We start from the raw sequence: 23,289 nt of genomic DNA, 5'->3' as shown, positions 1-23,289 counted from the left end.
ATCGATGTATTATTTATCTTATGCTATATAGTCTGCCTTTCTCACTGAGATTACATTGTGGATTACACAATGTAAGTCACTGTAGTCAACAGGATGGGACATCCATATATCTACTTTTTATTCAAGGCTGGCCCAAAATAGTTTTGCTGCCCAAGCAATCCAAGAGGTATGCCCCAGAATCTGTCACAGGAAGCCATATACACACCACGCAGTCTTGCTCTCACTCTCACACACAGAGCTTTAGTTGTGCTACTTAAACAACTGCCATCCCATACATTTGCTTAGATTACTTGTACGGTCAGGTAACAATCCCAGAGCATCTCATCTAGGCCTTCATGGTAGTTACTAAAAGCTAGCTTATACAGGACAGTAAAGACTTTTGGACAGTTAGCTCATCATGGCTTAAGAGTATAACAAATCACTTTTCGGTTTCCCTTCCAGCTTGCAGCCCAATTTAGTACACTGGACAGTAAAGGGAATGCTCAGAACACAATACAGATGGTGAAATGCATTACAACACTTCAACTTATTTCAACTGAAGGCTGCCCCTGCACATTCCAAAACAGTACGAAACATTCATCCTTCAAATATTAATCCCATAGAGAGGCTGTTGGGGAGCATAAAACAGGAACAGCAAACACGACTGGCAAAGTCAGGATTTTTTATTAACTTCTGTTATCTGTTTCACGGCAAGGCACTATGCCTTATCTGCAGAAAAATGGCCGCATCTCAATAGTTTCAACAGAAAACAAAAGCTGATTCTGCTCTAAACATCTGGCACCTTTGCAAAGCTTTCCTATGACAATAACTGGTTGAAAAGAGACTGATGTATGGAGGCGGAGGGTGGAGAAGCGGTAACTGCAGAGCCAAGAAGAAACAGTTCTGAATTAAGGCTGTTGCATGTTACAATTCTACTTTATCAAAGTTTGGGTTTATTTTAGGAACAAAGGTTATTCTACTCCAGATGCAATTATGAATTTCAAACTTTGATATCATATAATTATGCTTATTACGCTAAAAATACAGAAACATAAACCACACTGACTAGTAGGTGTGCAAAAAAGGTGCAACTGTTCTGATTTGCAGTCACTTCTGAACAGTTCAAAAATCAGCATGAACTTGATTCAGAGGCAGCACATTTTCCTTGAGAATCTCCTCCACATGCTGCTCACAGCCGGACCTTCTGTACACTGCTAATTGAGGACAATCTAAACTGATGTGGCTTGTATTGGTTTATTTTAACACTCAGGTCAATCCTCCATTGATTTTATGTATTTCTCATATGCTTCTTCACTCATTAGTTCATCAAGTTCTGAAGGGTTGTCCACAGTCATCTTGATAAGCCAACCTGCAGGCCAGAGAAACCAGTTAGTATATATAAAAATTTTTTTATTGGATTAGACACATATAGAATTTATTACAGTCATTCCCTTAAATTTTCCAATTCTAACCCCCTCCCTTTCCCCCCCCTTTTGTTGACTTCCAACAGTTTTCCAACCCCTTGTCTATTCTCCCTCTACTCATTTCAAACTTATTGTACTTATTATAATATACTTTCAAACTCTTCTAAGCTTATCTATAGTAACATAGTGCTATCTCTATTTTCTTCCCAAATGGGTAAAAATATGACAATCTTAACTTATCTTTTTCAATAATAATAATAATAATCATTTTGGTATTCTGTACTCTATCTTACTCTTTCTAAGTACTTCAAAATGGGGCAAACAATTTGTCCCTCTTTATGCATAACTTCAAATACTTCTATAAACATTGCATACATTTATTATAAATCAATCAATTTGACTTATACTCTATATAATACTCTTTACTTTCTTTTACATGTCTTGTCCTTTTTGATTAACTAATTTCTCCATTATAAAACTATCCAACAAACAATTCATGTACACATTCAGCAAAAGTCTATCAATTAGACCTATATTATGTATGCTAATGTATATTTATTCTCCATTGTACAGTTATCTGCTGACATAAAAAAATTAATTAAATTCTATCCTTATAATCCTTATGATAGTAACACTATTGATACCCAACTATTCATACTAATCGAATAAAATAATTGCTTAGAATTTTTTCACTTTACTCTCTCCCCCCGGTATAGTCACTCCCCTCTCCTTTTGTTATATTTCAGTAATTATCAAACTGCCACAGTCCTCCCACCTCCCATTTTTTCACCAAATATCGTTTCAGCCTCTCCCAGTCCGTGTTAAACTGTCCCGGGTCAAGGTCTCTCAATTTTCTTGTCATTTTATCCATCTCCGCCATGTACAGCAATTTGTAAATCCAGTCCTCAGTAGTTGGCACTTCTTGTACTTTCCATTTCTGCGCATATAAGAGTCTAGCTAGCTGCTGCTGTCATGTAAAATAACAATGTCCTGTGTTGTGCTGGAATATCTTCCATTCCCAAGTTCAGTAGCAGGAGTTCTGGGTTCTTATTAACTTGAAATTGTAAAATCTCACTCATTACTCTTATTATTTCCCCCCAGTACTGCCTAGCTACCTCACAAGTCCACCACATGTGATACAGAGATCCCTCATGCTTTTTACATTTCCAGCATTTATTAGATGTATTCAAGTTCCCTAGCGCAATTTTCTTTGGTGTCAGATACCAACGATAAATCATTTTGTAGAGATTCTCTTTGATACTGGTGCATGTCGTAATCTTCAATGTATTTTTCCACAAATATTCCCACGCCTCCATTGTTATTTCTTTATTAAAATTTTTAGCCCACTTCACCATTTGCACTTTAACTACTTCATCTTCCGTATACCATTTTAACAGTACTTTGTATATCTTAGAGATTTCCTTTTTTTCTTCTTGTAGAATTGCTTTCTCTAAATCTGAGTTCTCCATTCTTATCCCTCCCTTCACACAGTCCGAGTAATAAAGATCTCTAACTTGTCTATATTGAAACCAGTCATAATTTGGAGACAACTCTTGTTGCGTCCTTATTCTTATTTTAGAAAGTTCTATTCGCGTTATCTCCTTGTACGTTAAGCACTGTTGTTCATTATCAACCGTTCTTGGATCTATTATGAAACCAGTTAGTATATATACTGCTTGGATTATGGCATGAACTCTTACATAGAACCTGTATCAGCTCACAATTGTGTTGGCAAGCAAAACTCTTAATAGTAATGCTACATTGGCTAAAGAGAAAAAACCCAGAAACAGCAAGGATTTTATAACTAGGGCTAGTGAAGACGCTGATGGACTGATTGTGCACAGGAAGTGCCCAGTCTGAATACAAACCAACATCACAAGCTACACCTCTGTCTTACAGGTAGACTGTCTAACAAAGTCTGAGGTTTACTGGATGAGGAGATTTGAAGTTCCCTTCCAAGTTTTCCTCAGCTTCCAGAAGATACACAAATAACATACAAACATGCATACATTTAAGACATCTATTAGCCACATTTCCACCTTGAGAAGCTCAAGGCAGCTTACAATATAAAACAGAAACAAACAAAAAATACATTTAAAACATAGTTAAAGCACGTTGTCATTTTTATAGCATTTCTTTCAGATGCCTAGCATATTTTCAGGTTAGGTTTTATTTGGTACTTAAACAAGAACTACAGGGGGTGGAGTGGGCTGGGGCAATGACATTGAGATTGCCACAACAGGGTGTTCGAAAAAGAAGAACCAGTTGCCCCCCAATGCAATTCAGTTTCTAAGTTGTCCAGAAAGGGCAAATGTGGATGCACTACACACTCAGTTGTCATGATATGTACACAGCCTGCATATCCCTACCTCTCAGGACCTTTTGCTATGTGCCCTTTATGTGTGAAAGCACTAATACAGCAGTATTTTTCCAGTGCTTTCATTTCAGGACACAGCTGTAATATTTAAAGTCCCATGAGGTGAGGCCAGTCACATGGGTCCTTCCCCACCTAGTTACTACTCCAATGCAGAAAGGACCGAACTGACCCCACTCTCAAGACTGGGTTAGGCATTGGAGCAGAATCATGGGGTGAAGCTGCAAAACAGTGGTATCCATATGACTGATGTTACCCGAGTCCTCAGCCATCTCCTTGAAGACTTTGACCAACAGTTAAGGTACAGTATGTATATCAGTACAGAGATTTAGTATCACACATAAACACTCATGAAGCTGCTTGCCCTTCGGTCCATCAAGATCAGTATTGTCTAATCAGACTGTCATTGTCATTCAAAGGTCTAAGGTAGGGGTCTTTCACATCACCTACTGCCTGGTCCTTTTTAACTGAAGATGTCAGGGACTGAACCTGGGACCTTCTGCATGCAAAGCCACAGCCCCTTCCTTGCTACTGACACTCACAATGTCCTCGACATACTTCTTAGTTCTCTCAGTCACTGCATGTTCCAAGCTACTACACTAGCTCACCCAATCAGTGTCAGAAGCTTCACCATCACAAGTGCAACACAATATAGATGACTTACTTCCACCGTTATCATCAATGACAGAAATATTCTGAGAAATAAAGTTTCTTACCATCTTGATAACAAGATTTGTTGACGAGCCCAGGATTATCCGCAAGAGCGGTGTTAATTTCTGTCACTTCTCCTGTGAGCGGAGAATAAAGTTCACTAGCAGCCTTCACGCTTTCCAAAGCGCCAAACTCATCTGAAACGCAGAATTGGGGAGAGGAAAACCATTTGATCGAGAACCATATACAATAGGCATTTCGAATGGCAATACAGAGACTGGAGTGCAATTTCTTTTTGTTTTAGAGTTCAGTTCAAAGTGCTTGACCTTGAAAGCCTAAATGGTACTTTTTTATTTGTTGGTAGCTCATGACTTTCAGCAGGTTTTGAACTTTTGGTTAACAGTATCTTGGATTGCTGATTATGCTATTGTTTTTCTCTCTTCGTTATGCTGCTTTATTCTTACAACGATCAACTAATTTAAACATTTAATCATAAACCGCATTGGGGAACTTATGAGGGTAGGCCAGTGGAGTAAAATATTCTCAAAACATACATTGCCAACTAGAATCTAAAGAAAGATGCAATATTAACCAGCCTTCAGAAAGGTCATGCAGCTCCCAAAGAATCCACTGTTTCCAGCACCTTGAACTGTGCCATCAAAAAAACCCACCCTAATTCTACTCAAAAGAAAAGCTACTTTTCTGTCTACTTGTTGGCCAATAGTATAGAAAAACATGATGCCCAAACCCAAATAACAGTGTGATTAGTTCAACATACCCAAAATGTTATATATTCTGAGACTACTGATCATCACAAGTTTGAAGTTTTCTATCTCTGTTTTGCAAACAGTAAGCAATGAGTGGGGGACCTGCAAGGACTTGTGGGAGGCATCTTATTTCCCTCCTATATCCTTTCCCTTCCCCTGACTGCATAGCCTCTCGCCCTTTCCCTGCTTCCTTCTCTCCTTCCCATCAATCTTTATCTCCCCCCCCTTCTTCACCTTTCCACCCTCCCAGTAGCCTCACCCCTATGGCCCAGTTGCATGGTGCCAGACTTGTGGGGGGTACTTCACTTCTCCCCATATTTCCTTCCCCACACTATTTCCTCTCTCACTCCCCCTGCCAGCATCCATAAACTCACCTTTCCCTAAGTCCTTTACTCCTTCAAACCCACTAAAGCTGGCTGAAATTGAACCCAGTGAAGACGGAGGTCCTGCAGCTGGGACGGGGGCTGCCAGATGTTGGGATCCAGCTCCCTGCCCTGGATGGGACACCACTGGCAACTTTGCCAGTGGTAAAGAGTCTGGGTGTGCTCCTGGATGCCTCCCTATCGATGGAGGCCCAGGTCACGGCGGTTGCCAAGTCTGCATTTTTCCATCTTCGTCAGATCAGGCAACTTGCCCCCTACCTGACGCCCCAGGACCTGGCTACAGTGATCCATGCAACGGTCACCTCCAGGCTAGATTACTGTAACTCACTCTACGCTGGGCTACCCCTGGGCCTGATCCGGAAACTACAACTGGTCCAGAATGCGGCGGCACGGGTCCTGACTGGTATACCTTACCAGTCACACATCACACCTGTCCTGCGCCAGCTGCACTGGCTTCCGGTTGAATTCCGAATCAGGTTCAAAGTGTTGGTTCTTACCTTTAAAGCCCTGAGTGGGTTGGGACCGGCATATCTTCGGGACCGCCTCTCCCTGTACGTTCCCCGGAGATCGCTCCGATCAGCGAATAAATATTTACTTGTGGTCCCCGGCCCTAAGGAAGCCCGCCTCGCTTCAACCAGGGCCAGGGCCTTTTCAGTCCTGGCCCCAGCCTGGTGGAACGCTCTGTCAATGGAAACCCGGGCCCAGCGGGACATATTATCGTTCCGCCAGGCCTGTAAGACAGAGCTGTTCCGCCAGGCGTTTGGTGATTGAAGGGGGCGGTGCCATGTCGGCCTCCCACCTTTGGGGTGGGGAAGGTTCTCCCCACCACTGCACCTTGTTAATTTGTTTTATTATTTGTATATTGATTTTAGTTTTGTTTTTATCAATTTTAACTGTTCACCGCCCAGAGCCCCTGGGATGGGCGGTATATAAATTGAATAAATAAATAAATAAATAAAAATAAACAACTTACCTTTTATCTGTCCCCCCCATATTCATCCGTATTTACTAATTTACTTCATTTATATATTGCCTTTCTCCACAATGGGGACCCAAAGCAGCTTACAGAGTTTTCCTCTCCTCCATTTTATCCTCACTACAACCCTATGAGGTAGTTTAGGCTGAGAGTGTGTGACTAGATCAAACCCTTCCAGTGAGCTTCCACAGCAGAGTGGTGAGTCGAACCTGGATCTCCCAGATCCTACTCTGAAACCCTAACCACTACACTACACTGGCTTGGGGGGGGTGTGTGTGGAAGGAAAGTGCCACTGTTGAAGTGGCAAGCTGCCAGACCTGGATGAGTCACGCAAGTTATGTGGTATCAAGTCATCTGGTGGCTGCTTCCAGGCCTGGCCCCAATGAGTCCTTCATCAAAGGTCAAAACAGCCAAGAAAGGGCCCTGCCCACTCCTCCTGTCTTTTCCTGACAGAAACCAAGCCTGGAATGCTGGCTAAACTGTTATGGTTGCCTAGGCACAGCCACTGAGGGCATCTGATTAAGTTACAGGCACTCCTTATATCATTTTGTTTTTTTAAATCCCCAATGTATTTTTCTAGGCTTCAGATTTTTCTGCAAACCTGGAGCATTTTTCTATCTCTGTTTTGCAAACAGTAAGCAATGAGTGGGGGACCTGCAAGGACTTGTGGGAGGCATCTGTAGGAAGAACAGTCTTGTCCAATCATGGTTCCAGTCTCTGGATGCAAGTATCCACAGATCAGGACCACTTGGCTATAAAATAGAGTTTTTAAAAGAAACAAACAAAAACCTCTATATAACAATAACAACAATTGCACTTATATTCTTTTCTTCTAGACGGATTAGAACCTCATTCAGAGCAATGAACAAAGCCAGTGTTATTTGCAATGCAAATCAAGCTAACAATAAAATTAGTGGCATACAAGATAGGGCCCATTAATCTTACCATGTTTTGCACTGAAGCTTTTACTGTTCCATATGCTCAGGGAAGCTCTGGGCTTGGTTTCTCAAGCAGCAGCCTGCACTCCATGACAAAGCACTTTTCAAACTGAAAAGTTATTTCAAAAGCAATGTATGGCACGGCAAGCAGGTGTGTGTGTGCACACCTCTAGCATGAAAAGGGGAAATTTAAATTTCAGTAAGCATGCTCAAGGCCTTAAAAGCACCTAACAGAGCTCTTGGGACTCTGTGCAAGTAACATTGGATTTGACATTCAGGGTTTTCTGGTAATGCTTTGGTGTGTTAGAAAGAAAAAAGGAACTACAAAAAATGCTTACCCTGTTTGTTCAATTTCATTCCAATTTCTGGAAGACTACAATAGACAACATCGCCTAACGCTTCCTTTAAAAAAAAAAACCACAGGAATCATTATCAAGTAAATTAAAAAAGCTATCAAAGCTTAGCTTGCACCACAGGAGACTAAACAAGGAGCAAAGAACACAATGTCTCTGAACTGGCTGGTGTTATAGCCCTTTCAATTCCCAATAACCTTCTCAAATAATTAGAGGCTGAACAATTTATCTTGCTGCCTGCTTCCAAGAAACCTTTGATATATGAGTGACATACCAGATTCTTTTACCCATTTTTAAAAAGGAGGGACCCACTGGAGGACAGTTTAACCCATTCAAAATTCCCCCAAAACTTTTGCTCCTCCCAATGAGAAACCCACCATTGCAAGAACTGCAATTTTGTGCTGACAAAGGGCTGACTATAAAAGAATTAAGAAATCCCGTGAAGCTGCTTTATACTGAATCAGACCACTGGCTATAACTGTCTACTCAGACTGGCAAGGGGTCTCAGAGCTAAACTCCAAGATTACACAAGGAGGAGCACGTGAAGAGAGTTGCAATGTTAGCCAGGAAGCCGAGTTTTAAAAGAGATCAGAAGGCTTTGTCAATTTCCCCTCTCTACAGAGCCAGGGAGATAGCTGCTCAGAGGGTTTGTTTCCTCTTTGCCTCTTAGAAGGGGAGGTGAAACTGATAGAGCCTTTAGGAAGTGAAGAGGAAATTAACAAACCCTCTGAGTAGCAATCTCTCTGGCTCTGTAGAGAGAGGAAATTAATAAAGCCTTCCAATCTCTTTTAAAACTCAGCTTCCCAGCTAACATTGTGACTCCCTTCATGTGCTCCTCCTCCTGTAATCCATCTCTTGTTCCTTGGCTCTCAGGTGGAAGTCTTTTACATCACCTACAACCTGCTCCTTTCAACTAGAGGTGCTGGGGATTGAAGATGGGACCTTCTGTATGCCAAAGAGATGCTCTACCACTGAGCTGCAGCCACTCCACTTCTCTGCCAATCCAAGAAGCTTACAAGGACTGCTTTTCTTTAAGAAGATATTTAACTTATACCCAAAAGCAAGCCTCAGAACTGCCCAACTTCTCAGAAGGAGAACCAAACTGTAGAATAAATGCAGTGTTCTTTGCCATGGTGCCTGCTAATATGTTTCCTGGTACCCACTCGCTTCTTCCCAAAGCATCTCTTCCTGAAAATGAAGGGCCAGCCTTGGCTTTCCTCCACCTTATTGAAGTAGAAGATGCTTTTAAAAAGCCCAGGAAGTTTCACTTTTGGGTCTGCAGGGAGAAACCTTTCCAGAAAATAGAATTCATTCATTGTGATCATTGGTTGTAACCAAAGCCATTTATCTAGGATACAGAATATTAAACTTTACCAAGGGTCCCCAACCTTTTTGTACCTGCACGCACCTTTGGAATTCTAACAGTGTGATAGGCAGAGCCAGCCCAAAAATGTCTGCTGCAGGTTACCTTCAGTCACACAGTGAAAATCCTTGTGCCAGGGTGGCAGCTGCTGCCAAAGCAACATTTAAAAAAAGATTAAATCTCCAATCAGAAGCCTTAATGGGCAAAAGCCCCACATGGTCGCACCCAGTTTCTAAAAACACTTGGCAGGCGGCAGGAAAGGTATTGGCTGGCACTGTGATGCCTATGGACACTACATTGGGGACCCATCAATGATCATTAAACATCACAATGGTTTTGACTCAATCAAGAGGCAGAGGTCTAAACATCACAATGATGGTTCTGTCTCACATGATGCAATTACTGATCAGAAGGGAGGTAATTTTTAAAAACTGTCTGTAGTGTTTGGGGAGGGGGGCGGTTGCAGGTGGAAGAGCAGCTGAAGCATGCCATAGGCAACAGAATCCTCATTTGCACAATTTCTGGCCCAGTGCTGGGGAGGGGAATCAAGGATGAAGAGGGCAGGTATGCAGAACACATAGCTCACCAAGCCATGGATAGCATCGTATTAGGACTCTCAATCCATCTCCTGTTTCTGCTGAAGCTACACATGCAACAGGAAGCAAAGCAAAGCTGAGCAGGCTGCATCCAGCTTGCTGGGCCACAAGAGTTAATGCTTCCTAGCGACTAGAGTGATGTTCAAATATCCTAGTGACTAGACCTGTGTTCAAATATCTACTCAAACGCAAAGCTCACCGGGCAGCCTTGCACTCACTCTTAGCCTAATCTGTGAAGATAAAAAGGGGGTTAGAAGAACAATTGTGCTGCCCTAAGTCCTGTGATGGAAATATGAGGTACAAGTGTAATCAACAGATTACGTTTTTAAGGGCTAGCACAATGTAGGACTGGGTTTTTTCCTTGCAAATGCATACTTGCATTAAATATTTCAGTACAGATGTTAAGCAGGAACCCAGGATTCTGCCAACACTGAAAACAGGGAAACATTTGTCCATATAAATTCTTATGCTGAAAAGTAGCTCCCAAAATTAAAGCAAGCAAGCTTGAATGGGGCCAAATTTCTCACTGAATCATAGTCTATAGATGCCAAACTAATGAGGATTTCAGGCACCAGCAAATCATGTTCCCAACAGACACCGAGTTCCAAGTCCACAATCTGACTTTGTACACAGGCTAGGCAATTACAACAATAAAGGATCCAGAGATCAAGGCCAACAGCAGGTTGACTGATGTACATTTTGCAGAACAGTGTAAAGCAAAGGAAAAACAGTACCTGTGCAAAATTGCTGATTCCTACTGTCCCAATACAATTTTCAACGGCTATCCATTCATGCTTATCGGTGAATCTACGGGCTATAGCAAAGCAGAAAAGAAAAGATGTTTCAATGTCTCTTTAAGCATTAATTTTTACTTCAAGGTTCTACCTTAAAACTGTTGGCACAAACTGCTTATAAAAACACCCCTTATGTTGAGTCCTCCAACGAGGCGGGTGAGTGGGTGGGTGAGGAATCTTAGTGTGGCCTAATTCCTGCATAATACACATGCCAAAGTGCTTACATCCCTAATCCAAGCAATTTCAATACACTTTGCCCCATCTAGGTCACATTCACAGCCTTGTCGTTTCCAATTATTTTCAAGAGATTTTCTGTGAAAGCAGAAATTTCCAATTAGGTTGTTAGAGATGGTGGGGGGCAACTGGAGAAAGAAAGAACAACTTTCAAGTCCAAGAATCCCTCAGAATCATTCATGTACCAGAAAACCATAGTTTGCCATTATGGCTAAACCATGCCTATGACAGCAGAGTTTTTAGACATGTTAACTAATTCAAGTGAAAATTATCTTGACTATGCACTCTTCGAAACAGTATCTGCCTAACATGGTTTCAGAAAAATAAAGACTAAACCACCAAGTACGTTGCTTGTCTCTAGAGACAGGGAAATACACTGTGAAAAAACAGAATTTGCTATTCCCCAGATCAAACTATGCCGCAATGAACATACTCAATTTTTGTTTAAAGAAATAGCTACACTAGTCAATATGGTTGGATTAGCCTTTGAGACTTGTGTTCACCTTTCTCTGGTTCTTTCCCTCCTTCCCACTCACCCATCTGCCTTTTTCTGCATCCTATCTTCAGCTTTATTTTATATACCTAATTTGTACCCCGTCTTTCTCCACAATGAGGACCCAAAGTAGTTTACACCATTCTCCTCTCCTCCATTTTATCCTCACAACAAACCTATGAGCTAAGCTAGGCTGAGAATGTGTGATTGGCCCAACATCACCCAGCGAGGTGCCATGGCAAAGTGGCAATTTAAACCTGGGTCTCCCAGGTCCTAGTCTGAAACTTTTACCACTACAGCACACTAGCCTTTGTGGGGTGGCTGCTGTCAAACAGTAGCAAGCAGCCAGTGTCAAGTTATGCAAGATGGGTGATGGAAAGTTGCCCGGTGGTTGCTGCTGAACCTGGCCCTGATAATCCCCCCCTCAAAACTCTCCTACAAAGGCCAAAACAGCCTGCCCTTTACTGACAGAAACCAAGGCTTGAAGGCTGGCAATACTGTTGTGGTTGTCTATCAAAGGCCAATAACAGCGTTCGCTTCTTAAGGCTATACAGGTACAGCTACTATTATGGGGGGGATTACCCTACTTTAAAAAAAAAAGATTTTGGGTTTTCCTGCAAACCTAGGGCATTTTTGAAGTTTTAGAAAGATCTGTCTTGTCTACTTATGGCTCCAGTCTCTGGATGTAAGTATCCACAGGTTTAGCCATGTGTAGAATTAGATACATTGATGATGCTAAGTATGTTGGCTGACAAAGAGGGAGTAATATAGAACTGTCACCTACTGGTACAAGAAATGTATTATAGGCCCTAAGTTCAAGCATATAATATTATAGCCTCATGGAAGTTGGCAAGTTTGGAGTAGAACATGACAGAAGTAGAGCTATTTTATTCGCACTTGCTTCCTCCATAATATATTTAGGATTAAGCCACATGTAATATGGGGAAGGCAATGGCAAACCACCCCGTAAAATGTCTGCCAAGAAAACGTCATGATGCGACGTCCCCCCATGGGTCAGTAATGACTTGGTGCTTGCATAGGGGAAGCTGAAATAAGAGAGGAGCCACATCATAAAGAGAGACTCCAGTAAAGGAGGTTTTGGCAGACAGAAAACTAGTGTCAGACAGAGAAGAATCCTCTGCAAGCCAGTAACACTCTAAATCAATCCTCCATCAAGGCATCAGCAAAAACATAAATAAGTAACCCCACCTGGATCAGCCCCAAATGCTGACCTTCATCTTAGAGGAAAATGTGTGTTTAGCTATCTCTGCAGAGATAAAATGCAGTTAAGAAATGTTTCCATGAATTGAACACCTGCCACCATTTAGGCTCATTCTTTTAGCTGTTGAGAGCAGTTTGCAACAAGAAATTGGACTGAGCGAGTGCTGCAAGTGGCTTAGGGGCTCGTTCACACATGCCTGTTCATCCCTGGATAGACTGGCATATTTATGGATTGCCTTTTGAATAGAAGGAACCTCTTTGGTGGTTTACAACACACTGAGCAAAATTCAGTGAAACTGCCTAAAGTTATCACATCTCAAACATTTTCCAGTGATACCAATGGTGAATTTCTACTCCTCCACTGCTGTGCCATTACTTATTATATCCAGTTCAAAGGCCCTCTGGTGAGTCTTCAGCTCCATTCAGACGACCTTTAGGGAAACAGCAGTTCTCAGCAGTTAATGGAGGAAGTTCCACAGCTGGAGGGCAACAACTAAAGACCCTCCCACGGTGTCCTACCAGCCAAATCTCTGCTAAGGCTGATTCCAGAAAGATAGCCCCCAGGGCCAATCTCAGGTTGGTTGATAAAGATGGAGGTGATGGCCTAAACCATTCAGGGCTTTAGTCAAAATCAGCACCATGTATGAGGGTTGCCAATACCAGTTTGGGAAATTACCGGAGATTTCAGGGCTGTGCCTGGAAAGGGAAGATTTGGGAAGGGGAGAGAGCTCAGCAGGGATTATCATCGAGCTGGCTCTCCAAAGCTGCCATTTTCCAGTCTAGTGATCCACTTATAATTCCAGGAAAACTTCATGCCCCAGCTTGAAGTTGGCAAACCTACATTCATTACACTGAGGCCAGAAACAGACTGGAAACCATTGTTAGATACTGTTAATATGACCACTGAATATAAAACGTAGATGCTGCATTCTGAACCAACTGAAGTTTCCAAACCTCATTCAAGGGGACCTCAATATACAGTATCTTACGACAGTCAAATATGGATGTTACCAAGGCATGTAAACACCCTCAAACTATACACACAATCAGGGGGAGTATAACCCTATCCAACTTGAAGAGAACCTCTACTCCCAGATAAGCCTTAGTCCCACCCACCCCCTTTTCTGGATCAAGCTTCAATTTATTTATTTTTTCATCCAGGCCTTCACGATTTCCAGATGTGTGCACTGGACATCACCATAAATCCTGTTAAGTATTCTCAATGCTACTAATATAGATCTTAAGGCTACAAGTTGCACAGTTCTGCACAGTTCTCCAGAAAGGACAGTAAAAAATAGAATCTGATGATTTCCTCTGAAGCTTCCCTTGTTTGATCAGAGGTGGAGGTAATGCTTCATCTCATCGGGCAAATACACTGAGCTCACAGACATACTTGTAAGGATACAGGAGTCTGAAAAGGTCCTAATCCATCACCTCTCCAACTTTGGCAAAGCAAACCCATAGGGATTAAAGGACTACACAGCAGCTTGAGTACCGGATAGTGGTAACCTGGGTTCGAATCCCCATTCAGTCAGGAAGTTGACTGGATGACCTTGGACCATTCATTTTCCCTTAGCCTATCTTACTCAACAATCAGGGCTGGCTCAAGGGATTCTGTTGCCCCAAATAGGTCTAGGCAGCATGGATGGGGAGGCAAAGGGTGACAAAGATTGTTAGGATTCCACTTAGAAATGAAGAGAACTCTGGCATTTCAATCCAGGCCTGCCAACATTGCATGTCCAAGGTATCTCGGTATATTTTTTATCTATTTGTTTGTTTTTATAGTCCACCTTTCTCACTGAGACTCTAGGCAGATTACACGGTGTAACTTAATATGATAAAGAGTTGAGAAATTCAATAAACAATACAATAGGATATCAACTACAGAAATCTGAAAAACAAGCAGAAATCTGACCCAGAGCTGAAACAAAACGTAAGCAATTTGGAATGGCATCATAAACAATAGTAACAGACAGTTCACAGTAGTTGTCTTCAGTCCCTATCCCATTACTGAAGCATCTCTTTGAACCATAGATCAACGGGCTATGGCCTTGGAGAAAGAACTTCTCATTGCGCTCCACCAAGAGGCTGTGTTCATCTGATGAACATGGAAAGATGCACACTGCAGATATGAACATACAAAATAATACCAGCTCCTCCCTTGACTGTCTGATTTCCAATGTAGAAAATTTAAGCACAATATTCAGAGTGTCTTTACATAGGGCAGCATTCAAATATACAAACCTCCCACCTTTAGTCTGAATTAATATAATCAAACACAATCAAATACTATTTCTGCAGACTTGAAACTGGCAGGCCAACATATTTTTAAGTATGTTTTTTAAATGTGTTCCTATGAGCTACCTGTGGTTCATGTTGTCTTATGTCAGTCCTAGAATTGCGTATGCTCTGTTTCAGCATTTCTTCAACTCTGTATTGGATTCTTCCTAATGTATCTTTGTAAACTTGTATTTATTAAGCCTAAGGCATTGTTTTATAGAAATGTCCTTGATATTGCCTATACTAATCTCACACTGTGTAACCCACCTTGAGTCTCAGTGAGAAAGGCGGACTATAAATGACATAAATAATAAAATATAATAAATAACCATTAAGTGTTGTGCAGAAGTAACATACAAGAAAGTTTTCATCGCTGGTCTATACAGTGAAGCAAGGCAAATGAAGTCCAACTGTCAAAGGCACCTTTCACACATACTTCTCTCCTGCAGAAGAGAAACCTCTACCACACTGTTTCAGTGCCCAGAGTACTCTGTACTTTATCCACAATTGGTAAGACAGGCTCCCTAACATCCACCACCAAAGCTTGCTCCTTTCCAAATCTGACATTAATTATCTCAATGACTTTACGCATTCACACTGGGTCCCCAACATGGTGTCCATGAGCACTATTGCGCCTGCTGACACGTTTCCTCGCACTTGCCAAATGTTCTTAGAAAGTGGGTGGGACAAGGTTCAGCAGGCTTCTGATTGCAATTGAGGATCTCATTGGCTGCGCAGATTTTTGAAATATTTTTAAACAATATGTTCATTTTAAAAGGCAACCTGTTAACTCAGCGTCGGCCTGAAATGCTGAAAAGTTCATAACAGAGTTATGCACAACCTTACTCCTCGACATTTTGTGCTTGGCTCCACTCTTGTGGCAGCCATTTTGTAGTTGCGCACAGTGCCCTGTGTGAGAGTTACAAAGGTGCCCACAGGATCAGAAACACTGGGGGGCCCTGCAATCATACTTACACTGCTCATTCACACACACACATTAAAAACCCTTCCTCTTGCTTCGTAAATTTAAAACAAACTGGTAGACCAGGAACTTTTTAACGAAAGCAGAAATCCCAAGTCTCTCCTAGCACATTACTCCAATCTGCTGCATGACTTTTTTCACAATCTCAAATGCTCCGTCCTGAATTGTACTCCATGTACCCTCCCCGCCCCGCACTCCCCTTGAACTCCCAGCCTATAACTTACCATATACCTTTATTTCCCATTTTTTCATGGACAATCTCATCTCAACAGGTCCCACCAGCAGTGCACATATCCCTTTAGGCACAATCCAGCTCAGCAAACCCCCACTGAAACAGAGAATCCTGTGTGGCCTTAAATACTAATAATTTTAATATGGCATAAGTGGTGTGTTGTAGTGGTTAAAGAGCTGGACTAGGATCTGCGAGACCCAAGTGTGAACGCTCGCCATCGTGGAAGCTGGCTGAGTGACCTTGGGCCAGTGGCACACTCAGCCTGACCTACCTCACAGGATTGTTGTGAGGCTAAAACTGAGGAGAGAAGAGAGATATAAGCTCCTTTGGGGACAAAGACAGAGCATAAATGAAATAAATAAATACATGGCTAGGTATCTATCAAGAAAAGAGAGTGAAGAAAGGGAGACTTGGTGTGGCAGGTAAGGAAATGTTTTTTACACACTGTGTGCAAAATACTAAGCGGTTCAATACGGATTATTATGGAACAAGCCCACAGCAATCGCATCCAGACCAAGAACAAAAGATCCCATCAGAGAGAGGTGATGACTGGCAAAGCTGATGCCTCAATCGCTCTAGCCCCGAGTAGCACCGACAAAACTGCGCTGCACGGCTCCATTCCGAAGCACGTTTTTCCAAGCGGGGTTTACTCCAGAGTAAGCAAACACAAAACTGCTCTGCGCTTACTCCTAAGAACATTTGCATGCGCAAAAGCGCGGTGCATGCCTTCCACCGCCATGCACATTTCCCAGAGACAGCGGAGCTTACTTCTGAGTAAGCACGCCTAGGATCCACGCCGGGTTACCCCCCTATAAATGGGAGTTAGCCGGGAGGTAGCAGCGGCGTTCCGCTCCTGAGGCTCTTGCGCGGAGGCTCGCGCAAGAGAGCGGCCCCCCGGTTCGCGCCCTCCCCGCCCCCGCCCTCGCCCCGGGCCAGGCTCCGCCGCCACTCACCGGCAAGCAGCAACGCGGGGCTGGTGCCGAGCCGCCTCCTCGGCAGGGCCGCCCCGCAGCCAGGCCGAGCGAGGAAGGCGCTCGGCGGCCTACTGAGGCCGACCCGCTGGAGCGCTCGCCACGCCGCAGCCGCCGCCACTGCCATCGCCGGGCCGCTCCGGAGAGAAGAAGCGGCCCGCCGAGGGAAGGCGGGAGGGAGGAGGCGGACGAGGAGGAGGCGGGCCCAGGCGGGGAGGCCAAGCCCGCTTCGCCCGGCCAGGCAGCGGGGGGAGGGAAGGCGGGCAGGGCGCAGGGGCCCCTCGCGGGCGGCCTGGCCGCCTTGGCAGGGTCCGGGAGGGAAGCGGGAAGTCAGCCTGCGCAGAGGGCCCTGCCAGTGCAGTCCTCAACAGGGCTGCTCCGGGTAACGGGCTAACTCCGCTGCGGATTGCTCTGGAAGTCGCCAGCCCAGAAGAGCCAGCGTGGTGTAATGCTAAAGTAGCGTTGCCAACTCTGGGTAGGGAAAGTCCTGGAGGCTTGGGGGAGTGGGGTGTAATGCCATGGAGGCCACCCTCCGAAGCAGCCGTTTCCTACAGGGGAACTGATCTCTGTTGGCTGAACATCACTTTTAATTCTGGGAGATCTCCAGGCTCCATCTGGAGGTTGGCAACCTAAGCCTCACATATTTGAAAGACTTCCATACACCCCAGCGCACCTACTACAATCCTTAGGCACCGATTTGTTGGCTGTCCCATCACTTAGTGGGGCCAGTCTGGCATCGACCAAAGCCCAGGGCCTTTTCCATCATGGCCATCATGCTTTGTCGACTGGGATGCCTGAGGAGGTGAGGGAGCTCCCACCTTGGAGATCTTCCGGCAGAGCTGCAAGTCTTGCTTATGTGCCAGGGCTTTTCCACCCTTCAAAGCAGCCACTTTCTCCAGAGGAATGATCACTCTAGGGATCGACTGTAATTCTAGGAGATCTCAAGGCCCAACCAGGAGTTGGCTACCGTATTGCAGGATAACTTTGGGCCAGTCACATTCTCAGCCCCACCTGCCTCACAGGTTTATTGTGAGCATACAGTGCAGGATGGGAGAACTGTATTTGCTCCCTGGAGCTGCTTGGAGGAAAAGTCGCATTGAAATGTGCTATAATAAATGGATATGTTTTGTGTAGCGATAGGTCCTGGCACAGCTGATCTATCCTGTGTGATATGTACACGTTTGTGTGTGTAGAGACACACACCAACAATCTCCTGTTTTCCAAATAACATTGGCTCACAGGAATTAAAAACAAATACAAATGGCACTAAATACAAACAAAAGTTCCATGGCAAGTAGATGCCTGGGCTCCTTCCTCCACACCCTCAAGGGCAGGGAGGGGGCTGTGCCTAGGTGTGACGGAGTGCTTCTTACCTTCCTTTTGAAGGCTCCACAGGAATGTTATAAACTCCTGAGTTGATAGCATGGAGAGGGACACGTCTTAATGCTCCTGTGTAGGAAAACAATCACTGCTAGTGGAAAATTAGCACAGCAATGAGTATGCTAAAACCTTCCACCCAAACAGGTTCATTTTCTGTTTGTAGGGACTTTTATGTGGGGAAGAGTTCAAAAGAGCCACCCCCCTCCTTTAGTGTTAGCAACAAGGGCTCTGAGTTAAGCAAGTGCCTGAGATGAATTTTGAGGCCTTTGGCTAACTTTGCTCTTGCAGCAAGCATTGAGCTTTTTGAGTAAAAGGGATTGTTCTCCTATGCCAAAGTTCCTTCTTCATTGTTAAAGATATACAATCCTTCGGTGACAAATAATCCCCCAGAGTGAGGCATCTAGACTCTGGTACTAATTTCATACCTAACAGCATTTTGTCACATTTGAACTTGCCAATTGACAAGTCTACCCCCTTGTCTTAAAAAAAAAAAAAGGCCCCTGTGCAAGCACCAAGTCATTACTGACCCATGGGGGGACATTGCATCACGATGTTTTCTTGGCAGACTTTTTGTTACGGGGTGGTTTGCCATTGCCTTCCCCAGTTATTTACACTTTACCCCCAGGAAACTGGGTACTCATTTTACTGACCTCAGAAGGATGGAAGGCTGAGTCAACCTTGAGCTGACCACTTGAACCCAGCTTGGATGAGTAATTTGGAATGGAGATGCAGAGGGTATGGGAAAGGTTTGTGTGGTCCCCACACCACTTCTTCAATCCAACCCCCCCTCCCAAAGCTTATCTCTCCCTTCAAAACAAAAACAAAAAATCACAAAACAGCCATCAGAGGTTTGTTAGGCCAGCAACAGAAACCTTTTAGGCCATACAGCTCTGGAAAATTATCTTTGTATTTTCATTTTAATGTGCCTCTTCTAATACAAGATTTTTAAAAATGCAAATAACGCTATTTGTATGCAGTATCACACTATTATACTATTTCTACACTGTAGCATTTAACAATCACATTTATTGATATTAAGGCGTAAAATTCATTTGCCTAACACATTATACTATCTAAGCTTATCTGCAATATGCAACACTTCCAAATAAAGTGTTTTACAAGAGTAATTACATTCTGAACTAATTGTGATGTTATCATTTGCTTTCAACACTCAAGCCAGAAGATACTTATTTATTTTACACTGTGGAATAATAACAGAATACAGCAGTGACACCTTCAAGCTGGCAGCATTTTTATGATTCTGTTTAGTACTCAATCTATGTTTAATAGGGTCAAAGATCAGACAGGTAACAACATACAATCTGATTAAAACATACAGTCAAAGTAAATCGTACTATTAAAAATCTATCCATCTAATAAATACCAAGTTTCCAGGGTCCAAATTCTTAAATATTTAAGACTTTATAATTAATTAAATAATTAAATATTTTCCCCTGCAAAATACTTCCAGATCTGTATAGCCTGCACAGCGAATTTTGCCACATTTAAGGTGATTTCTTGGTCCCTATCAGCTAAAAGCTTATCTAAATAAAATCTAGCATTTCTTCCTGGAAACTGATTGCAAATTGGAGTTATATAGGCAGCTCTTCTTAATACTCATTCTTGAATCCATCAATACAGAATTAAGGCCACAATCCTAAAGGCAATCATTAAAGAGCAGACGGAAGCCTCAGTTCGTGAATATAGTTCTGTTTTCTGCTCTAGCATTTTACAGACACAGGAACCACAATATCAAAAAGGCAGCTGCAATTGAAAACGCAAAGCAAAAGTGTTAAATGAAGGCAGTTGTTAGTTGCTTGCGGGTTCTTCTGGGAGCTTGTCGCAGGCAGGTTTAGGATCAGTTTTGCATTTAATTCCAAGAAAGCTACAGATTTTCATCAGCATCAGGTCAACAATTTCTTCCTCATCTGATGCCTTTAACAAAAGAAAGGTATTTCATGATAGCGTCTTCATAATGATAGTTTGTTGTGGGGTGGAATTAGCAAAGACACAGACAGGGAAAGGGTGTTTCCCTAAACCCTGATTAAAATTATGCCTATGCTCTATAGTTTAAAGACTGGTAACACTGTTTTCTGATGTCATTATAATTCCTGTTCTGTAGGTGAGTACGTATTTTTCTCATTTTTCAGATGGGGAATTGATGCTTAGGAAGAAGTGTCCTCCAGGGACTTTGTGGCTGAGCTAGTTTTTTAATCTAGATGTGACTGTCTGATATTGGCAATGAAGCACAATGCCAGCCAGGCTACAGAACCTCCTTCATAAACAACCAAACAACCATCCATCAATAAGGCTTTAGCCCTGTACCTAATTTGCCTGGGCACCTGGAATGAGTCAAAAACCTTCAGGCGACTAAGGTGGCTGAGAGAAGCAAACTGGATGAGAGATGGGGCCAAATCTCAGGTAAGTATGTAACTACAGACTTAGTTGTTTATAAACCATGAACAAGGAATGAATTGAGAAAGTTGATGCAACGCCTCAAAGACCAATCCTAAAGAAGCCTATTTGGAAATCTTTTTCAGGTCTATTCAGGGGGGCTTACTCCCAGGAAAGTGTTCTTACAATTGCACTGTACATTTAGAGAAGTCTCTTAATACACATGTCGAATTTTAGAGCCTGGGGTATGCTTAACGCTTATATAAACCAACCTGGTAATGTTTCTGCTCCTCGCTGAAAGCAACAAGGATCACTGAAATAAATAGATTCAGCACCACAAACGTCATGAAAATAATGCATGAGCCAATTAAGAAGGAGCCCAAAATGGGATTGTAATCCAGGACCTGAAATACATAAAGCATCGTGTTATATATTCTGGGGAGGAGAGAATGCTGCTGAAGCGGTTTAACAACTGCAAGTAGCCGTTGCCTCCTAGACACATTTTTGTGATCTGAATGCACTCTGGCTGGATACGAAATAAATTGCTTCACTAATACTGGTGTTGAATAGTGGTTTCCTTAAAGCCACTCGGAAAGTTCCAGGGAATTGCTCAAAAGTGGGAGAAAAATGGAATAAAGTTCAGAGCTGCTACAAGACGTCAACTAGAGACTTCCCCGTTTGCTGTCAGCTGCAATATGATTATATATTTACTTCACTTACACACCACTTTTCTCTCCAATGGGGACTCAACGTGGCTTATGACATTCTCCCCTCCTCTGTTTCATGCTCACAACAGGTAGTTTAGTCTGAGAGTATGTGGCTGGCTCAAGGTCACCCAGCAAGCTTCCCTACCAGACTGGGAATTTGAACCTGGGTCTCCCAGATCCTAGGCCGACACTGTTAGCACTACACTTTGCTGGCTGTCATGATGATATCACATTTCATGATGTGAAATGTAAGGCTCGCTGTCATGGAGTTAGACTACACATGCCATTGGGATAACTGATTAGATCCCCCAACAGAAAACTTTGCTACAAAAAGCAGCTATGAAGGAGGGTGATATGGAGTGGGGCCAAGGCACTTGGAAAAGGGGGGGAGCTATTCTCCCCCCCCCATGTTTTTCCATCAAGCAACTTCACTTATAGCCTCAATACAAGGAACAGGAGGGAGACTGCTGGTATTCAGATGGGCTGTACTAGCTTGAAAGCATTGATGTCCCCCAAATAGCAGCACACCCTAAAATTGCTTCTTGCCAGCCAACTAACTGCAAAAATCAGGTGTCTGGCTGGGTCCAAAATGGTTTCCCTCAATTCCCACCCAGGATGGGACACAAATTTCAGGGGCTTGGAGTAGCCACCAGCCATCAAAGGCTGCCCGGCTTAGCTTCAGCTACCAAGCTACATAAAGACTTGGGTTGGGGTCATTTTGCATCATTAGAAGGCATGCTTGCACCTTCTTGATAGTAGGAGAGATCTAAAGGTGTTCTTTGTAACTGAGTGTTGTAACTTGTCCATCCAGGAGCTGGGCCAGACTCCATTTGGAACATTACAACAAAACCAGGAGCGCTTCTGGCTTTTGCTTTATCCGGGTCTAAGGGAAGCCCCTGAAAGCATAAAAATGTGGTACCTCTTCATAGTTGAAGATTCCCAACTGAAGGCTGACCATTGTCTCTGCTGAATCAAAGAGGGTTTTGTACGAGTTCAGCTTCCAGCCATATATCAAGTTTGTCTGAACAAACAAAGGAAAAACAGTAATGAAGACTCTCTAACAATTCACCCAGGTCAATTTAAGAAGGATCATTCTAATATTTTTCTGCTCTCAAGCCAGTTAGAGAAGGACATTTTGTTTTAGAATGGTGTGATACATCCTATCTGCTTCAGCGATCGCAGTGGTGGTTCAGATTAGCTACATATATAAAGCTAGAACTCATAGGTGGTCCCTGAACAAGGGGGTGGGCCTACTTCCTTCTGGTTTAGCAATCTGAATGGTAGGCATACATGTCAATGAATCAAATGCTGACTTGGCTGTGAAATTTGCCCCTCCGTCAGGTAAAGAGAGGAAGGGAAGGTAAAGCTGAAGATGTGGGAGGGGAACAGAAAAAGGTGGAGGTGGACAGAGGCTGCCAAGGTAGAAATAGAAAAAAGTAGGAAGGATGGAGAGAAGAAAAGGGCTGCAGGCACTGCCAGGAGGAGGCAAAGAGGAAAAGCAAGAGGGAGAGAAGAAATGGGGAGACGAGATCTCTTGCAGGTCCCTCACTGGTATAGTTCTAAAAATCACCATACTGTTTAATCTTTTTTTAAAAGTATACTTAAAGCTGTTCTTTGCTTCTTCCAAATGCCTTTTATTCTCCAAGTTTAAATAAGTCATACACTTCTGCTTGCACAAAACAAAAATTGGACAGAGACCATCCATAATAGCTTCCCCACATTACAGTCAGAGCTCTAGGAAATAAAAACACTCTTACCATAAATGACAGATAAAATGATACGGGTGAGAAGGCTACT

General features: G+C 43.1%; 2 protein-coding genes across 2 annotated transcripts in view; both read right to left on the bottom strand.

Moving 5' to 3' along the window:
- Positions 1 to 647: 647 nt before the first annotated feature.
- On the bottom strand, positions 648 to 17,178 carry GCSH (glycine cleavage system protein H). The gene is made up of 5 exons (XM_055000476.1): positions 16,994 to 17,178; positions 10,539 to 10,618; positions 7,831 to 7,894; positions 4,494 to 4,625; positions 648 to 1,348 (listed from the first exon to the last, which is right to left on the bottom strand). The coding sequence occupies exons 1-5, from the start codon at positions 17,136 to 17,138 to the stop codon at positions 1,251 to 1,253; spliced, it is 519 nt and encodes a 172-aa protein (XP_054856451.1). The 5' UTR covers positions 17,139 to 17,178; the 3' UTR covers positions 648 to 1,250.
- A 3,022-nt stretch (positions 17,179 to 20,200) lies between these two features.
- Positions 20,201 to 23,289, bottom strand: part of LOC129343868 (polycystic kidney disease protein 1-like 2) — a 63,819-nt gene continuing 60,730 nt past the window's right edge. The window contains exons 41-43 of the mRNA XM_055000250.1: positions 22,412 to 22,513; positions 21,058 to 21,189; positions 20,201 to 20,326 (exon numbers count right to left, since the gene is read on the bottom strand). Coding sequence (XP_054856225.1) covers positions 20,201 to 20,326; positions 21,058 to 21,189; positions 22,412 to 22,513 — 360 coding nt within the window. The remainder of the gene's footprint in view (positions 20,327 to 21,057; positions 21,190 to 22,411; positions 22,514 to 23,289) is intronic.

This window comes from Eublepharis macularius, chromosome 16 (assembly GCF_028583425.1).
Source record: "Eublepharis macularius isolate TG4126 chromosome 16, MPM_Emac_v1.0, whole genome shotgun sequence".
Taxonomy (NCBI): Eukaryota; Metazoa; Chordata; class Lepidosauria; order Squamata; family Eublepharidae; genus Eublepharis; species Eublepharis macularius.
The sequence above is the reverse complement of the archived record's forward strand: the minus strand, read 5'-3'. Positions and strand labels throughout refer to the sequence as shown.